This window comes from Apus apus, chromosome 6, assembly GCF_020740795.1.
Source record: "Apus apus isolate bApuApu2 chromosome 6, bApuApu2.pri.cur, whole genome shotgun sequence".
NCBI classification, from domain to species: domain Eukaryota; kingdom Metazoa; phylum Chordata; class Aves; order Apodiformes; family Apodidae; genus Apus; species Apus apus.
In genome coordinates, this window is record NC_067287.1 from 18,240,316 (window position 1) to 18,261,232 (window position 20,917).

At 35.6% G+C, this 20,917-nt stretch overlaps 1 protein-coding gene across 2 annotated transcripts in view; it reads right to left on the minus strand.

Annotated features, from left to right (window-relative positions):
- The window catches only part of KCNH7 (potassium voltage-gated channel subfamily H member 7), a 213,884-nt gene that overhangs the window by 64,729 nt on the left and 128,238 nt on the right, over window positions 1-20,917 (minus strand). Inside the window, exons 4-7 of one of the 2 annotated variants that reach the window (XM_051624144.1) lie at window positions 16,483-16,515; window positions 9,523-9,951; window positions 4,836-4,859; window positions 1,640-1,854 (exon numbers count right to left, since the gene is read on the minus strand). In XM_051624144.1, coding sequence (XP_051480104.1) covers window positions 1,640-1,854; window positions 4,836-4,859; window positions 9,523-9,951; window positions 16,483-16,515 — 701 coding nt within the window. The remainder of the gene's footprint in view (window positions 1-1,639; window positions 1,855-4,835; window positions 4,860-9,522; window positions 9,952-16,482; window positions 16,516-20,917) is intronic. The other variant, XM_051624143.1, reaches the window with a different exon arrangement.

A 20,917-nucleotide genomic window follows, 5' to 3' on the forward strand; every position in this document is an offset into this window, starting at 1 on the left:
GCACAAATTCTACTCTGCAGATTGGTTGAGATAGTTCTAAAAAATGACATTAAAAGATGTCAAATTAAATTGGAAGTCTTTTGTGTAGTGTAAAGATTTTATAGAGCATTTCAAATTTAATTTGGAATTTAGTTATTATCAATGTTCCCGGAAGGTTTAGCTTATCCAGGCAATTTCTGTTGAATCCTTTTTTAGCATCTAAGTTGTTTGGAGAATAAATGTAGATTTATTTAGTTTTGGTTTTTTTTTTACCCATAACAGTGGCATTAGTACACAGAAACCTGGCACTCTTTCCCTAATTAGGCAGTCAGAATTTTGAAAAAACCAATTAAGCTTGACTTATGCCTATATAACTTAAAAAATTTAGTCTTTTAATGTAACGTGACTTTTAATTGTATTATCTGTGAAAAGAATTCTATGTATAACTACAATATATAATTTAAAACATATCAAAATGGATCTGGAAGAGATTAAATCTTTCACAACTGACCACGGACAAAAGTACAATAGTTGCTGATTCAAGTCAGCTATCAAAGACAAAATATATTAAAGATAAAAATTCAATTACAACTCAGGCTCTAACTGATCCCAAGATAGAACTGATAGAACTTTTATCTCCGTTTCTCTAGAAGTGTGTAGAATACATTCCTTCTTATATCCATCAAAGTGAGTAGGAGCATGGAAAATATCTGGCATAGTACCAGAGCAGAGATGCTGCAGTCTGGTCTATGGAAGGCAGGTCAGCAGTAAGTCAAAATCTCCTCTTGGTAAGAGCTGCTGTATGGAATCTCTCTGTCTGCCTTCTAATAGAAAGCACTTATAACGTCCTTCATTTTGTCAGTAGATGGGTATTTAAGGCCTGACCCTCTGCTTACTGAAACTATGGAAGTTATCTGGGATACTGTAATGTCTTTATATTTTTCTTCAGTATGTTGCACGTTGGTAGTGTGTCCTTGCCCGTCTCCATATGACATCTGAACACAAATGTAATATTGATACCTAAAACTTCTGTTGCCTTCAGAGGGGACCACATCTGCCTTGGAGTTTAGAAATTGCTATCTTGAATAGTTTTCAATTTTGTTTCAGTTCTATGCCTCAGTCCCAAGTATGACAAAATTTATTGCTCATACAGTCCAAAAGTATCTGCTTTTCATTTTGACAGCCTTCTTGATGTACACATATGGAAAAGATGCCCATGGGAAAGAGCTTTATGAAAAGCCAAAGAGCTGGAACAAGAATTCCAAGACCTAATCACAATAATTATTCCAGTGGCACAATCACCTACCATTTGTTATCATGTTGTGCCTTCCACTAGTCAGCAATTCATAAAGCTCAGAAAAAGAAAAAAGGATAAAACTAAGATTCATGACTGACAGAAATAACTGAAATTACTGGACTTATTTGAAGCACTTGGTGCATACTACAGCTTTTTTTTTCATCAAAAAACAGCTGAGAAGTTTTGTTTGTTAGCAGTGTCATCTAAGGTTGTAAACTACTTCATATACAACTGAATTGGAGGTAAAGAAAGTAATGGATCAAATATCCAAATAATTCCTTAAAAGAGTAACAATCCATTGAATACACTGATAATTGGCTCCATAAAACTGAAAATGAACCGAAACAGTGGGTATTACCTTACCTGGGTAACCTTCTCTGTTACGTTGTGCGTTCGGTCTTTCACCTTAGGGGCAATAATTGCTTTCTCTGAAGAAGGAGGAGATGTAGATTTTTTTTCACTTTTGATATCTGAAAAGTTCAGTGTGAGTTGAGGAATTTTGTTTATTGTACTGTATTTGTTGAGATTTGAATCCGATGTGGATCCCAACAGACTTGACTTGATATGATTAAAAGGCCCTGAAAAATCAGAACACATATTTAGTATCTGACAAACCTAGGGAAATAAGTTATTTTTAAGTGGGCTATATTAAAAGTGTAGTTAAAATCTATTTTTCACTATACTGCTTGTTAATAGTAAAAATTATCTACATTTTAGAAATAACTCTATTTCTAATTAGAATCAAATTTAGTACTGGATGTAAATATGAACTTTCCTTTATCTATAGCCCCCAAAATTTTTTATAAAGTTAATGGATTGTAAAATACATAACGCATTAATCATTATTTGCTATTGTGTTACTGGGTACACTGTTACAGTCCATTATAATTCTGACTGAATACAAAGACAATATTTTTTTTCGTTTATAAAAGCAGAAATAGGACACAAAATCATATGAGTGTCTGAACTGAGCAAAGGCTCTGTTATCACATCTATGCTTCCAGGATAGTTAGTTCAAAAACACCTTTTGGTAAACCGGAAAATTGAGTACACCTCTGCTCTATCCTTGTTGACTCATCAAGTAACTCTGTACTTGATCAATGCAAATATTAACCTAACACTGTCCTAAAAGTCTTTAATTCTGAAGTATCACAAACTCACAGAATGTATTTCTTCAGTTCTAATTACCAACAAGTGAAAACAACTGGTATAGCCATTTGTAGAATATTAATAGAGTATTTAATATAAACTTAAACATCTTATACTACTTTAGTGCATCATGGTAGACAAAAATTATGTGTCCTTCGTGAGGTATAATTCCTCTTTTCGGTATTGAACTGAAATACAGTTTGTACAACAACAAAGCAAGATAAATGATTAGTACACTTATTTTGTACTTTCATCATAAAGTGGGTCCAGACACAAAAAATATTCATAGTAAGGAAAATTTGCTTGTAAGAATAATACTGGAAAAAAATAACTATAAAGGTGTTTAGACAGCAAGAACTAGATCCACTTATGGAGTTCAGAAAATATCCAGGTCTCCCAGTCAGGAACAATGTGTCTGAATTGTGGGAATGAACGGCATTTCCTAGATCCAGAGGAGAGCCTTACTGCATTTTTTTTTTTTTTATCCTATTGCTTTTTTTTTTTTTTGCCTTTTTTTAATTTTATTTTTTTTTTAATTGAGGGCTTAGAATGCTTGCTGGAGAACCAGATTTTAATTTGCTTTCTTGGTTTAAAAGGTTTTATACACCTGCTTTCTACCTCCTGTGTTCATGCTAGTAATATGTTGATATGGGCCTGAGACAGACACCCTCTACTACTCCATTTCAAATTGTACCACTGTGCAGAAAGGAATTCAAGATGACAAGGCAGGGCACGATGCTCTAGCATGAAATTACCATGATGCTAACAGTTTGGGTGCTCTTCTGAGAGGACCAATCCAGTGATTCTGCTCTCAAGAATTTCTGTATTGTGACCAAGGATTATTTTATGTATGACAAACATAGATTTGTGGGTGAGTGCTCTAGTTCCTAAACTACAAAATTCATCTTTTTTCTCCTTAGAAGATTGAATCTAGTATATTTGTGGAAAAGCTTCACCAGAAAAAGGAAGCATTCTGTTATCTCACAAGGAATTCTAAAAAGCCTGGTAAAAAGCTTGGTAAAAAGCCTGAGGAAACTACTAAGGGATTGGAATATTGTGTTTGAACACCTTTTGACCCAGGTAGGACTTATGAATTTATCTTTCATATAATCTATGATCATATCATCATGAGCCAATTAAAAAAGTTTTCTTCAAAATAAATTAGCGCTCACAATCTACTGCCAAATTAGTGAAGTGTCTAATCTGTGTGTACTACTTATGTTTGGTCAGACTGTAGTTTTTCAGGTCTACTTCCCTATATAGTGTTAGCAGTTATTAATTTTTGAATATTGAGCAGGCTTGGACATAAGTGGGGTATCAAGTTGGGACCATTTGTCAGATAAGCAAGATTCATGATACCTAGGGGAATCAAAAAGAAGAAAATAAGGGAGTGTAGGCAAATCCATTATTAGGTAGTAAATAAGATTTTTTTTTTAAAAGTAACTTCATAGATGGCTAAATGGCACTGAAGTTTTGCTTTCTGGGATTTAAATATTCTATTGCTTCTATTCCCAAGGAAATTACTTTCTCCTCAACTACCTAACATTTATGTCCTAGCGTGTAATATTAGACTTAAGGTAATTGCACTTGAGAATAAAACGGTTGCTTTTTTTTAATCCACCTTCTTTTGCTTTAGAAAGTGGTGAAAGGTATATATGTACCTCATTGATAATGCTAATTAATTGAAAGACATTAGTAGCTTAAGTGAGGTGATACTTGACAGCTAATGGACCTTTGCTATACTCAGCAGGAAGCACAAAAAGAGGGCCATAACAAATCTCAATCACAAATTACACTAATTGGCACCCTGACTGACAGTGTCAGCAGAGTGGCCAAGAACTGAATAAGCAGGGAGAATGACGTGCTTCTTCCTACAAAGGAGATTCTTTAAGGTTAAGTTTGAGCTCCCCATTTTGACGGTAGGATTCCATTGTCCCTGCTTATACAATGCACTGTGAAATGATTTCACTCTCCTGAGCTGTCAATCCATCATCTTTCATCAGCAGTATCTACATTTATAAAAGTTGTTTTACAGTAAGACTTGCCTTTTCTTTTGCCAACATACACATGAAGCAAATGCAATGTTTTCATAGTCCATGAATTGCTACAGAATCTAGGTCATGCACTGCATGCATTTTTGGGAGGAGACTTTACTAGATACACACACTTTTTGCATCATGCATGAAGTCACAAACCAGTTTTCAGATATAGCTACAAATACTGCAATTAAACTGAATGCTTTAGTAATTGTTGTCTAGAAACGTAAGAAGTCATTTAAGACATGTTCAAATTGCTCCTAAAAGATGTAGCTCAGTGCTGGTGAATAGAAACATTTTTTTAACTGCAGATGAAATTGGCAATGAAGTTCATGCATGCACATTTTGATACTACAGGAAGCTTGAAACCATACCCCCTGCCATCCAGGAACGTGAAACTAGTTTTAAGGAGACAAAAGAGGAATAAGTGAAGATACTTCCACAAGACTCCTGATTACCAGTTATTTTATTTTTGAGATAGTTAACTGAAAACTAAGCACCTTCTAACAATAGATTGTTTGTTAGTGGTCCTACCCAATTAAACATCCTTTCACAGGTAAAACTCCTGGTAGCTTCAACAGAAGTTTTGCCTGCTGAAGGACAATAGTGCTAAGTTAAATTACTATGATATGTTCTATCTCCTTCCATTCCTTTTTTGAATTAACAGATAATTAAGTCAAATGACTGTTTTACTATGCCTTCACTTTTTCCAGGGATTGGTAGTTAGTGCCTTGAGACAATCGCTAAGGGAATAACTACATGTTTTACAAAGATAATTTTGGTAATGCACCTGGCCCTAGAGAGGCCAGCATGAGAATGTTGCATTTGAACATTTCATACAGCAAGCAAAGTGACATGACAAAAAGTGTGGCTGTTTGAAACACTGGAAGGTATAGTCTAGATGTATACTTTACCTTTGACATTGCGACCATTGTCTGGTTTTCAGCATAATAAAAGTGGAAAAAAAAGAGAGAAAAAGACAACTAAAATCTGTATCAGAAAAAGTAGGCAAGATTGATTCAAAATAGGTACGTGGCTTGAATTTAAATATTTTTGCACTTCCTTGATTATATTATGTAGACTTTTAGTCAAGATGAAGTCACTTTGACAATTCAGAGATAATCTGTAAAACTGGAATAGATCAGCAATTAGTAGAACTGGCTCAGCTAACTTGCCTTAACAAGGTAAAATTGTTTCTCCACGAGTTCAGTGATGGGTTGGAGGTCAAAACTGCTCACTCAAAAAGAGGTAATTAGTCATATGTTATGAAGTCAGGCTGAGGCAGACACCTGTGGGCCACGGAGCAGCCTGTCTGGGCCCTGCAGAGGCCCCCCAGGCCCTGTGTCTGCTCAGGACTCACAGAAGGAGTTTTACCAGGACAGCAAGATTAACCACACCTTTCTGAGTAAATACTGGAGAAATACTGAGAGGAAAAATAAACCTTACACCTTTCTGCAGCAGTTAGGTGCCTTTCTGCAAGGTAACAGTGGCAAAGCTCCCCATCCTCACAGGTACATCCAGCCATGAATCCCCTCACGAGATCAGAATTCTTTAGGGAGAATATTATTGCTGTTGTTATTATTAATTAGCCACATAGGTCAATAGTTAGATGCCACTCCCCTTCACGCATGTCCTACCTGTCTCACAGGATGCCCTCCCTTGTGTCCTGCCCCCTGCTCAGCTGCAGCGGCTCAGAGGGGTGTGAGGGCCCCACAGGGAGCACAGAGCCAGGCACAGGATGGGGCCCTGTCCCGTGTGGTGCCAGCCACTGCGACCAGCTTACCAGCCTTTAAAGGTCTTTTGGCCTCATGCTGATATTCACCTGTGGTTGTCCCCTGCTGACAGGCCACCTCTGAGGGCTGAGGAGGTTATGCCCCCACCCAGCCCAGCAGCAGCCCTGGCCTTGCAGAGGACCCACTTCAGCCCTGCCCTGCAGAAGGGCCATGACCTTCTCCTGTGAAGGGAATTTAAGGAGGCATTGGTCCTTGTCTGTGATATAACACAGCTGTGGCCTCTCTGGCTTTTCTTCAGCTTCCCAAGGACTGGAGAACCTGGACGTTGAGCTGGGCCCTCTGGACCACAGGTGTGGGAGAGTGTTAAGTTTCCCTCAGCCTAACGCCTTTCTGTGCCAGGCCTCTGTAGCAGTCATGGAGATTTTGTTGGCTGAGTTAAGCTCAGAAGCCTGTTCTTTTTTCAGAAGACTGCAGGCATGGTACTGAGGTCACTTTGACAATGAAGACAATGAAATTCCTGAAGAGTCCCTGTGAACATATACATGCCTGCAAAATCGGGATTGCTGGTGTTTCAGGTGAGAAAGCCGTGGCTGGAATTTGGGCAGTGGGTGGATGGTGTATTTCTTGCTCCACTCCTTTTGCTGTCAAATAGGCAAATTTATAATGGAATTAAATTGAGTACACTAAATCAATTTTAAATCCTAAATTACTATTTTTACTGTAATACATTTCAGCAGATATTACCACAGCTATCATAATTTTGAAGTGACAGGCAACTAGATGAAATAAATTTATTTAATGTGAAATAATTGATATTCTCAGTTGCCTTATCTTAAAAAAAAAATAATAAAAAAAAAAAGCTGGGTGAATTACTGTAGTTAGTATTGAGCTAAATAATGCTACTGTCTTCAGTCAGAATTCTGTTATGCTGATTGAATTAATACTACACTTTTAGTTAGGGTTTTACATTTTCCAGTACAATATCTACACCTTCTGGTCAGAATCTGATCAGTCCAGAGAAGATTATTTAGGCTGAATCATGGGCTAACTTTTGTGGATAATTTTATAGCACCAATAGATTTTATGGCTCTCTGTTGAGTAAGGCAAACAAGACTTGGCTAAATTTAAACATCTTTTCAGCATAAGGTGCCAAACTTTAATATGTTAAATATTAATATGTTTCTCTAATATAATATAATTTCAAACATATCATATGTTTGAAAGCAGATGGAATCAAGGATGATTACTAATTCTAATAAAATTCTGAGAGCCATCCTCTGTTTTGCTGTATTTTTTTAGAATGTGTATGTATGACCTAATCTTAGGGCCAGATTCTCTACTATTTTGCAGCTTATGCAGAGTGAAATCAGAGTGGCAGTGTTTTGTCTATTTACACTGCAAATAATCATGTAACGTGCCACGTTATAGGAATTCAAATTGATTATTGGCTCCTGATAGTAAAATTTATTTTTCTTAGTATTTAACATTTCACTGAAAGAGTAATTAAGCACTGGAATAGGCTGCTCAGTGATGTGGCTGAGTCTCCATCCCTGGAGGTGTTTAAGAGACGTATAGATGTGGTGCTTAGGAGCAGGATTTAAGCATTGGGCTTGATAGAATTAGGTTAATAGTTGGTAGAGTTAGGTTATGGCTGGACTTGATGATCTTAAAGTTCTTTTCCAACCAGAATGATTCTGTGATTCCGTGATTTGAAAACTAGTATTCAGTAAATCCTCCTAGTAGCAAGTATTAAGTTATGTGGTGATTTCTGCATGAGCCTTGCACCATATTAACCAAATACATTTATTTTTACATATTTTCTTCATGTAACCAGTTAGGAAGTGCTTTGGTGAGCATAAATTCTGAAAACAGAGATTGATAAAATATCTATCTTTAGATGTGTTTTATTTGAAAGGTTAGTTTAAATATCTGGAGAATCTGAAACCAAGATGAAGTTTATGCAGTGGTCCAAAAGACATGCCAAGGTTCAGCCTTGGTGATTTTGCCTCCACATCTTAATCTTGAAATCTTGGCTGAAATGTGAATATGATATATAGCAAAATGGTATGTTTTAGGATGGATTTAATTGAATATTCAGGTTCATTTGAACTGAAAAATACCGGAGTCCAAAAGAAACAGAAATGAGAAAGGAAGTATTTACCCTTTATATTTAATAAAGTAGGAGTAACTAGAAGCATTAGTTCTGCTATTCTAGAAGTTATTCTGGGTGGCAGGGGAGCCTTCGCACTTACATTTTACAAGATGTATAGAAGCAGAGAGCTCTTGACATGGACATTCCAAAAGGCAGGAGAACTTAAAGGAATTTTACAGTTATGGTCAATGAATAGGAGAAAAACCTGCAATCACTGAAAAGAATTCATTTTCTTGCTAATTTATGAATCTGTACACAGACTTCCATGACGCATTTTTGAATTATTAAAAGATTCCACGTATGTTCCTTGCCACCTAGCTTGAGTAAAAAGTACGCAATTCAAGTCATTAGACCATCAGTAGCTGCAAAAGCATTGTATATCTGTCACTTTTATGGGAAAGTCAGTTTCAAAGGTGTATCTCTGTTCAAAGGGCTTTCAAACCTCTGTTTGCTAATCTGTTTGCCAAGTTTCTCAAGCTCCCTGTCTCCAACAAGAAATCAAGAGCCACACTCCATGACTTTGTGTAAATAGGAGAGATGTTAGAAAAAGCAGATGGAGAAAACATCTTTGTAAATTTAGCTGGTTGCAAGAATATACTAACACAAAGAGAAAATCACATTTACATGAATTTTAAACTAGGCACTTTGCCATTTCACTAAGCATTACACAAAGGATTTCAATGGAGTTGCTGAAGATACTTTCTCCAGTGTGAGAGAAAAAGCATGTCTCGGTGTTCAGTCAGTCACACATAACAGATTTAAGAAAAATAATCCGTCTGTGAAGTAGGATTTCATACAGCCAAAGACAATCTAATATATATATAAGTATGGGACAGAATTGTGTGGTAACTTTAACTTGTTCACCTGTTTTTCTTTTCCCCAAATACCAATATTAGCTTTAGGAATGTTGAGCCTGGTTTTGCTATATCCCTATACAGAAGGCAAATGGTACTCCAACAGCAACCCCATAATTTCATTGGTCTGCTAAGACATGAAAAGCAGTATTTAGTGTAAATAAGACTGGCTCGTTTGGACCCTTAATATTTTTAGTGTGCCTTTAAATGTGCACAGATGATTATATTTAGTTATATTTAAAAATTATGACAATTACTATGAAATATTGCAATAATTACTTTCTTAGTACATCACAGAATACTGATTGACTTTCTACCATACCTTCGCTTGCGTGACGGTCCCTAAAAACATTCTTGGGATGGGTGCTAAAGCCTTCTATGTCATGTACTGAAGATGCTCTCCGTATACTACAAATGCTTTCCCTTGATCTGGAATGGGTTAGTGGGTTGCTTGTCTGTATCATGTCAGGGTAAAGTCTATCCCATTGCTGTTTAGGTGATGAATGGTCAAGAGGTCCTGATATATTAACCAAAGGCGAACATTTGCTGGGTTGAATCAGTGCTTTTGTATCATCCACTTCTGAAGGACTACAGCTTTCTTTTGTAGGTGATTTAAAGTGCTTCATAGCCACTGAGTCACCACTGTGCTTAGATGAATCGATTATCACTGCATCAGGGTCTTCTTGTGGTAAGGACTGCTTTCTGTAGGTTAAAAGCCTCAGTCCAGGTAACCGGAACCCAAAAAGTCTGCCTACATGTAAAAACATATAAAAGAAGAAAATATTACATGTTAATTTTTTCTCATGAAAATAATATATTTTTTTTTTCCACTCACAGAGTGCATAATAATTGCTATAAATATTTGAACGATTAATAAATTACAATGCTGGTCAATAGAATGTGTAAATACGGAAATACTATATATCTGTACGTTTGTTATAGTCATGGTGTTAAAAGATCTCATACTTCAGTCAGAGCTAAGTTATTGAGCTCAGAATAGGGCTAGCAGCATTGATTCTACAGTCTGATTTAAAGGAGATAGGGTTATCTATTCTGAAGGTCCCTTCTAAATTAAAAATCTCTTTTCTATAAAAGACTACTAGAACATGTCAAACTACTTTGCTTGGTAGCTGTTACGCTAAAATAGGTATTTGTGGATTCTATTATTAGTGAACTCTATGTACTTAGAAGCATACTGTTGGTTTACTGATTTATTGGCTACAAATTTAACACATAGATACCACTACTAATCCTTCAGGAAAGAAAAATAAGTTGCTTATCGGTTTTGTCACCATCCTTTCCAGTACTTACAGTTTATGATTAAATTAAACACTTATTTTGAATAAGTTTAACATTAAAATAAAAGGAATGCGTGGCAAGAAAAAACAGTGATACGGCTCTCAAACCTCAGCTGCATCTATAAATGCAGCCTTTTACGTTTGCAAGGGCGTTTGCTTAGTTGGGCTTGGTACACTGAATGGCAGGGTAGGCTATTCTGAGTGTGGAAAACTAAACTGTGTAAGAAGTATCAGTAGCTGAGAGGCAGTGCAAAATATAGTGCAAATAAAAAAATACAGAAGAAGAACTGCAACATCTACAGACTGTCCCTCTAAAAACCCAAACCTAGATAACAAATATTTTAAGGTGTTGTGTAATACAGCTCATAGATGGAGGCACAGGGGCTTCCGATGTGCAGAAAACATAGTAAACTGTTTAGAAAAAGAATTGCTAAAAAAAAAAATCTAAAAAATTAACAAAATAAAACAATTGAAATAATTTGTATTACTATATGTCATTACATAAATGGTCTGACTTATCTAACACCTTCTGGTCACTCATCACTTTGCCACCTAGTGTTTTCCAAAGTGAATCAATAGCAAAACTATTTCTTAGTGGACATCTCAAAATCATAGAATCACAGAATGGTTTGGGTTGGCAGGGACTTTAAACATCATATAGTTCCAACCCCCATACATGGGCAGGGACAGCTTCCACTAGACCAGGTTGCTCAAAGCCCTGTCCAACCTTGAACACTTCCAGGGAGGGAGCATTGTCTTATTATTCTCTCTTACTGGTATAATTTATTATTTTTTTTTTCCCCAGTCAGTTTTAATTGCTGGCATTTGAGGCTAGCTAACATTAATCAATAATTAGCACCGAAATTTGTCATCCCATACTGAAATGTTTTGAAATAGTCATTTGTTGACGCCTGTGCTGAACAGCAAGTGTGGAAAAATTGGTGTCAGCTTAATCATTTAATGGTTTAAAATTAATGTCTTATATATTTAGTATTTAATATAATTTGAATTCTAAATGAATGAAAGTGAGAGTCCCCTACTCTTCTTAAAGGAAGATCTGTGTAAGAGCTAAAGAAACTCCACCAGTCCACCTAGGACAGTGTTGGACCTTTGATATTTTCCAGCAGTGGATACATGGAGAAAGAGTTTGAGAACTACTAGATTGTGTTATTTCTCCCATTAAGTTTACTCAGTTTCTGGTAGCTCAAAAATGTTCTGAGCCAGAAATTGTGTTCAAACCACAAGCTGAATGTTTGGTGTACCTTTCTTCCATGAATTTGTCTCAGTGCTTTTGAAACACTGTTGTACTTTGATCTGCAAAGCATCCTATAGGAAACACTTCCATGATTTTAGCATACCTCACTGTTTGCACCTTTTTTATCCAAGGAATTAAAAATGTATTAAATAGTAAAGAACATATGAGTCTTTACTGATAACATCTCAGTATTTAGAAATCTGGCCATTTATTTCCACCCTTTTTTCCCTACGTTAAAATATGAATCCATGTAGCAATCTTCCTTTTTCCTTGACAATTTCTGAAAAAGCTTGCTGAATTTTAAATATTTAGTATTGAATCTATTACTCTAGTGCATGTACACACCAAACAGTATAGTAGGCATAAATCTCTATTACATAAAATCAGAGTCATGCATGTTTTAAACAGTACCTAGAGTTTTCAATCTGCACACTGGTATTCGGCAGCGCGCATCATGGGAACGTGTCTATTTCTTCTAACTTTACTAAGTATACTTGAACAAAGTTGAAATTGGTCAAGTAAATAAACAATAATTTAATTATTTTTAAATGCACATAGAATTGAGTTGTAAAGCACTTTATACATCCATTTTGAAAACTTATTGCTTATTATTTTTAAGTGAAATTCAATGCTGTAATTCTTTTTTCATCAATTACACTGAACTTCTTAAAAATACCATTCATAAGGTTTTCTGGCATGGACACCGTTAAAGGCTTTTTGCTGGCAGTCTATTTTAGTCATATTCATGGTGGTGCAGATGGTCTTTTCTGCTTCACCAAGTTAATATGACCATGTTATACTGCATTACTGATTTAGCTGTCTGACTGTAGTTCATCTGGAAAGAATACTCAGCTTCTTGCTAAGACTCTTGGGTACGGAATAGAAAACTTAAATTTAATAGCTTTTTCTATAAAGTGTAATCAATTATCTCAAAATTAAAATCTGTGTATCCTGCTTTTTAATTTGAATATTTTTTAGAGAAGGAGCATTGCTTTTCTTCTTCATTGTATAGATAATGAGCTGTATGATGTGTTGAACATTAAGCTCTAACCTATAGTACTGCAGCTAAAGCTATCAGGGAGCTCATTTTGTTATGAAGCAAAATCCACAGCCCTAGGCACAGTGTCCCAGTACAGACTAGAAAGGTCAGCTTTCCTGGCATACTGTTTATGGGGTGAAATATTTTATTTGAAAGAGGACAAACCCTACTTTGTCTAGGTATGATGTCAGAGCAGATTTATTTTTGAGATGCATGTAGCTATTTACTATAAACATACAGATAATGTTACATTAAACAGTTATGTTTTATTCAAGTTGAAGACTAGATTTCCAAGTTCTTCTTAATGCTGATTCAGAGTTGTACAATTGAGGGTTGCTAAGAGCAACTGAGCAAAGTAGTTGAATCTGAGTCACAATTCCAGGTATACATTCCACCTCCTCCTTTCAAACCTTGCTTCCCTGAAGAAGTAGTTTGCTAATAAGTTAATGTGTTAGTTACATGTATTCTCTGGCCATCTCAGCTAACCCTTAGTGTTTCTAAATAGTAGAAGTCAGTTCAAAACTTTATTGCAGATAAGAAAAGACACTTCTAAACTGATCACAAGTGTAGTTATCTTCAAAGTCCCAAATTGAAATAATCTTTCCTTGCCTTCTGAAAGCCTTTTAAAAATTTTGTCTCGTAATTCCAGAGATTGAAGGAGAAGGTATTTAGAATCCTTGGAAAGAAAATGTTTTGGTTAATAGCTTTGTGAAAAAGGCATAGGGAAAAAACCTATCTTAATAAGAAAAAATTAATAGCCTTGCTTTTCCGTAAGTATTGAAAAGGGAAATCTTAACATTAATGGAAAATTGGAATTCTTAAATATTAAATACCATCATATAGAATTTTGAAGTAGGGGGGGAAAAAAAGATGAAAATTGGTTCAAAAAACCCCTTATTAACAGTTATGATCTGGCTCCATCGATACAAATTTTGTTTTGAAAATGGGTCTTCCAGCAAAATAATTTCTGGATTTTTGATTCCAAAGGTTTTCTTTAGTACTCAATGAAATTGCATGGCAAGTAATTCCCCTATTGATCTGTGTCAACATTCTATAAGAAAGAAGGGAAATTGTATTTGGCTTGAATATTGCCTTTCTACAGTGAAGGTACTCCTCAGACTTCTAGTGATAAAAATGTATACTTACTGACTAGATACAGTGGCAAAGTCAGAGAAGAACCTACAACTGAGAGAGCTTCACTTTCACTACAATATCTTTAGTGGTTTTAGGATTACTTGTAGATGCTAAGTTCTATCCCAAAGTCTGTTTAGAAAGTCTGTTTAGCCCATGACAATGCACGTGGGGCTCTTGGTTTCCTATCCTGGGCACTGCAGAAGGATAGCCCTAAGAGACCAGCTTGGAGGTTATGATGGCTACTTAAAGAATTGCTCAGATAGCTTTTGCAGCATCTCTGGTAGCATTGTTTCTTTCATGCTGATGCAGAGAAGCAGTTATCCAGAAATCAGTGTCTGAAGTTGTTTTCAGATAAGTCAACCAAAGGTAAAAGAGGTGGTAGCGGGTCTTAGGCTCCCTAGCTGGTAGCTTGATTTAGTCTGTAAGACTCTCAACCTTCTCTAGATTTAGACTTTACAAAATCAAATCAAAGGAACTCAAATGCACAAAAAGTTTGCACAAGATAAAGTAAGTGAGGTGTAGACACTGTCAGAACTGTTTGCGGATTTGACATGCCACCTGTTCCAGGCTGAGAGCTAAACCAAAATCTGGGCTGCCTATGTTCTGGTATGACCTGTTAACTGTGATAGAGTTTTGAAGAAAATATAATCTTGCATAGTTTTATTGTAGCGGATGACTGGTCTACCTATAACATGAAACATATTTTAGTTTTTCAATATATAAGATTAAAGATTGCAACATACATATATACATGAAGATCAACCTGTTCTAAACAGAGAGAGGTTTCCCTGACAAGGGCAGCTAAGGTAGGTTGATTGTTACCCCAGAGCAAGGGTTAATGCAACAATACTCTGAATCTTCCCCAAACAATGAGCAATATCACTTTTACAGAAGTAGTAGAAGTCAGTTATTTGTTGAAAGATATTCTGATAATTGAATCCCTAATGTAATGGAATTCTCAGGATCTAGGTTATCAGAAATATAGACACAGGCAGTTATTGAATTGCTGCTCAAAGGCTTGGAAACACCATCTAACAACTCATGCAATAGACTGGAGGAAGCAATTGCTTTTGAGAAATGGAATTCCTAAACATTGACTGTTAAAATAGCCAACACCTGGATGTACTCTATGCAAACACTGAGGCATGTGATGCTGCCTTATTTTTGGTCTGGGCCCAGCAGGCCTTAGGACAGAGAATTACAGCAAGAGCCAATTATGGGTTTTTTTCAGTTCTTTTCCCCAAAATGCAGAGAAGCATACATAATTTTCTTGCTCTGCTCATTAAATAATCTTCATTTCTTTTCAGGCAGGAAAAGGAAGGGATAATAAGTTATTAGCTTTAGAAGCTTAAATTTGTAATTCTCAGATAATGCATTTTTTTATCCTCTGGTATGGTCTACTTTAATTTTGGCACTTCAGTTATTTCAGTTTTCTCTAAATTTTAAGGTTGCACTGGAGTTCCATCAGTATTAGTAACAGCAATCTTCTTTACTTTCCTGTGTAAGTGAAAAAGTTTATCTCTGTGCTGGTGATGGCACATTTTAGTCTTCAGGCTATACTTCTAAAAAGTCATATTGAGAATGGCTGAGAATCGTCCTATCTACACCTAGGCCTCTGAGGTAGGCCTCAATCTGTCAAAACATGAAAGGAATGGAATTAAGTATCTGGCTACATGTACGGCTATGCTGTGTGTGGCTGACCAGTGAATTTAGTATGAACAATGTTCTCAATGGTCTCACTCAGAAGACAGAATAGCTCTATCCTTGAATGTTAATATGAGCCTCTACATTTACCTGCCTGATTTTCTTCTCATTTGTTGATGTAATTTTGCTAGCTCTTATTAACAGTGTTTTTGTGCAAAAGCCTGAAGAAAAATAAATTTTTGATCCTCTCAGAAAGAGGTTCTACTTCCTGCATTTTTATTTCTTAGACATAATTAAAATTGGAAAAGATGAAAAAAGTAAATAACTGCAATGAGACAAAATAGAAAGCATCACAACAAACACATGCAAAGAATCTGTCAACTAGAACAATATTTTCTGTCTTGCTGAGAATATGATGATTTTTTTGGTAGCTAGAAGAAGAATTATTTCCATCTAGTGAATCATGTTCTCAAGAAATTCTCAACCCTTCATCGTGGTTGCCAGACAAAAAAAAAACAACATTGCTTTTGACTGAGACAGGAAGCCTGAAGAAGTTCTCTTTCTGTTTTAATATTGAATTTATATACTGCTACCAAATGCCACAGTGTGTTTTGTCTCATATATTGGTTGAAATTTTTTATGGTCTGCATACAAGAACATTCAGTGATAATAAGATGAAAAGTTGGCACTACATTTGGATTTTCTATGTCATATAATTATACTAAATTTAATAGTTTAGCAGTTATATCTATAGTTTTGCAGAAATAAGTATTCAAAGAGTGAGAGCAACAGCCGTATTGTGACTTGCACTCTTCTAGAACTATATAAAATGTAATGAGATCTTGAAATAATATAACCAGAACAAAGCAATAAAAGGACTCTAGTAGATAGAATTTTAGAAGATAGATTTACCTGAAGAAGAGCCTCTTGAAAGGTTGTTACCATCTGAAATACAATTAAGCTAGATTTACAAAAAGCTTTAGCTTAAAAAGAAACAGGTTCCAAAAAATAAACAGACTATTAAGAAGAGAAGGCAGAATATCAAATTTCCACTCATTTTAGAAGTGAATTCAGGTAGCTCAACTTCGAATGCAGTATGTGTGTTCTGCATAAGAATTGTTCTACAAGTACATTGCCTTTTTATTTGAAAAATTTAAGCACTATTCCATTGAGAAGTACTTTGATAATTCCCTAAGTTTGTTGCATAGGTCAAAATATGTTTCCAATTACCAAGTTTTAAAGATGGCTAATGTTTTAGATAAAAAAACTGAAGTAAATGTATCCTGACTAATGTACTGTTTCTCATGGAATGGAATATTTTTTAATTTATTAGTGATAATTTCTTTTTGATAATTTCTTTACTAGGAAATGGAGATTTTGTTTGAAAGAAACTTAGTGAAAACTTGAAGAATTAATAATCTTCTGACAAATAATACGCTTTATTCACTGAAACTTGTTCAGAGAATGACTTTAGATAAGTTTCCTATTCCTGATAGGGCTCATATGTTTCACGTCTTCATGGGAGAACTCCACAGATTATGTCTTTGCCAGTTGCTTTCAGGACTTGAAATGCCCAGCTTGCCTGGGTGCTACACTTCTTCGTATAGTCCAGGAATAATGGTAGGTTTCTGTGCCTGAGAAATAAGACACAGTGGTGGTAAACTCCCTTATTTTTATCTGTTGTTCTGTTTTCTTTGCTAATCTTAAAATAATGTCTATTCCACATTGAATATCAATAACAAAATATTTGCCTTATGAGCAATGTCAATCTGAAAGTTCCTCAAATCTATTTAAATATATTTTTTTTCTGCTATCTACTAGAGTCCCCTTCATCTAAGCTTGAGATACCCTGATAGGTTTGATTTCTCCCTCTTCAAGGTTAAAATCTCTAATTCAGTTTAACAATACATAGATTTGTCAAGTTTCCTGTGCTAGTTCTTGTTATGAATGATGCAAAACTAACTGTCCTTATCCCTTCCTGAGGGTCTGTATTATAAACTGGGACAATCTTGCAAAATCACACTCCAAGTTATAGCAGAGAACCCACCTATTCTAAATATCCTGAAAAGAATGAATTGATAGCAGACCAGTTAAAATGAACAAAAATATAGGACTGGAAGAAACCTCTGGGATCTAGTTCAAGCCAAGAATCCTTTTCATACTCACTTCCTATACATACTATGTATTTATTTAAAAGCAGAAGGAAAATTTGCAGTCTGCATAGCCCAAGTATTGTCCCTTCATTTCCTGTCCAGTGTGCACAAGTCACCTCCACTGAAAGCTCCTGAAAGCTGTGTCATTCCCTCTTTTTAGTTTGTAATCTCCTTAAGCAGAGATCGCCCTTTTTTATTGAATGTTTGTACAAGATGTAGCACAATCACTCTCTGATCCTAGCTGGGAAAGGCTGTAATGCAAACAACTAATTACAGTGGCTAAAATTCAGGGAGGCTTCCTTTCTAATCTGAGCCCCAACAGATTAGAGGAAACAGAAATATAGCCACCCCACTTGTATTTCTCTGTCTGCAAAAGAAGACTAATAACCTTTGTTTATCTTGATGGCTGTTCTGCTCATTAGGCAGTTAGGTATTTGTGGAGCACTGAAGCTGAAAGTACCAGAGGTCCTTCTGTCTTTTACATATGTATGCTGTTTGGCTATATTCCTTTGCTGAGAGTTCAGTACTGTCTCAGTTCATGTAACATTCACTGTAATTTACCTTGGAGACAAATACACGTATTGACACTGGGGTTGTCAGAATTTAGCTGCTGGTTGGCTAGATAGAAACCTTTGTCCTCCTGGACACAATTTTGCTTGACTAGCCCTCACTTACGATGAATTTGCTCCCAGTGGTGCAGCTAAAATAAGACCCTTGCCAAATTTCTCTACATTTTGGGCAAAGTCAGGGGGTTACTATTGCTTATATGTGCCATGTTCTATGTGACAAACTTGGATGCATCAAACATTATACAATGTTCCACGACAACATTGTTGTCCAGATATGTTTGGAAAAAAATATATGCTTGCATCTCACTAAGCTGCTATCCTTACTTATTTAGCAAAGTGCTCCTCATAGAGGAAAGCAAATACCATTTTTTGGGTTAACTCTTTGACATAAGGAAGACATAAGTGTGAGGGTGGTGAGACACTGGAACAGGTTTCCCAGGGAGGTTGTGGATGCCCCCTCCCTTCAAGGACAGATTGGATGGGGCTTTGAGCAACCTGGTCTAGTGGGAGGTGTCCCAGCCCATGCAGGGGGGCTGGAACTACATGATCTTTAAGACCCCTTCCAACCCAAACCATTCTATGATTCTATGAAAGAAAAGGTATGATTTGAAATTCAGTTGTGCTTGTTCTGTTTGTAACTTCAGTGGATGCAGTGATCTCAACTCTTGAGATGTAACTCCATTGCTAGGCTCATAATAAAGCCAAACTTGGTGAAGTGGAAGCACCTTGAAGAATCTCCTTGCTTGAAAGGTTTTCTGATTACGGCTTTAACTGTTTCAGGAATATTATTAATTTGTTGGTTTTGTTTGAATGGATGAACCTGCTGGATTGTAATATTTTACAGATTTAGGAATAAAATTGGACACTTGCATTCCCTTTTCTCAGCAGATTATTTAAAAGCCATATTTATATAATACGCACTTAACACTTTATAAGGAAAGCTGAATGAAGTTGGTAAAACATACTGTATAGGAATTATTATTTTGGCTAACAACTGTTACTAGTAGAAAAATTTTAAATTATAATTTAGTAGTATTTATAGAGGTTTTTTGCTAAATTTGGGAGTTCCCTTTTCCCAAAACTGTCTTGCTAAATATTTACACATTATTTCAGTTGGAGTTGAAAATTTTATACTACTTAGGCAGATTATTAGATTAATGACAATTTATGAACACTTTTAGGAATAATTGTCTATCATCATAGTAATAATCAAGCAGATGCTAATGTCTTATTAGGTGTGACAGAGAACAGTCCATAAGAATGGTTATAGTACGATTAAGATCTATTTTTAGGGTATATGTAGCTCAAAACATTCAGTCTTAACACTTTAATTAGATAAACAAATATCCTTTCCCTTAAAAAGCTGGCATTTATGTCTTACAGCATTTCGTAGATAGAGTGAGGTGGGGTAAAGTTATTAAGTGTTTCTATCCTTGGGTATAAAAGTTAATTTCTGGAATTATATTTACATAATCTAAGAAAAGGCCTCATACACAGAAAGAGAAGAAACTTATTGGAAAATACTTGAATTAACAATTAATAAATTTGTCATATCTGGAAATGAGATAAAATCTCATTTAAAAAAGTGACTGGATGATGAATGGATGTCTATAGCAGATACCAGTTTCTGTAAGTTTCACTTTAATTGCACATTTTATGAATATATCCTTACTGGAGAAGAGGGTGTTACCTAGTCATGGAATAAGGGCTTACAGAAGGTATTTCCCCACCTCTCTGAATTTTAAGATGGGACAGATATAGTACTAAATAAATTTGGATAGAAATTTAAACAAAAATATATGACCAATGTCTTGGGATATTTTTTTTTTTCCATAAGAAGAGTTATATAAGAACAAAGTCTTCCTTTGTTTTACTAGTGAAATGGCATATATTGAAAAATAGAATTGTGGCAAAACACAAAAGCAATGAAACAGAAAAGAGTGAAAAATTGGTTGGCTGTGACTTAGCAGTTCTTTACAGATTTGGTGCATGTTACAATTTTCCAAAATTTAGCTATTTGATTATACAAACACTAGTCAGACTGCCATAGAGAAATAATGATAAATTCTTGTAAGGAAGAATAAGGGGAACAAAAGACTCAGCTGAAAGGATTTTTACACTGCTATTGTGAAGCTAGTATCTTCGCTTTTCACATTACCGTCTATTCAGCTTTTTGCTGCTTAAGAAACTGGGGCTCTTGAGCACGAGACTAAAACAAATTCTATTTATACCCAAATGTGGTCATCAAACTTATGGCAACATTCTGTATTTAAAAAAAATAATCAGAAACTAGCCGTGTTGGCTGTCATAATGACACATAACAAAAGACAAGATGCCTGTCACAAAGAGCTTACAAATACTGTTCAAAATATCTGTCAGTATTCAGCTGGTAAAATTTTTAATATCCTGCCTATCTAGAAGTAAATGTAGTCTCTGAACTAGCAAATATCAGTTTCCTTCCATAGGTCTTTAATTTTTTAGAGGTCCCCCAGCCCTTTAGCAGGTTGGAATCCCTCTTTTCTGTTAGAGCCTTTAAAACAGAATGCACCAGTGTAAAGCATGAGATGCTTTTTTCTTACATTGTGTTAGATACCAGTCATGAGGAGCACTGTGGTAAGTGATCTT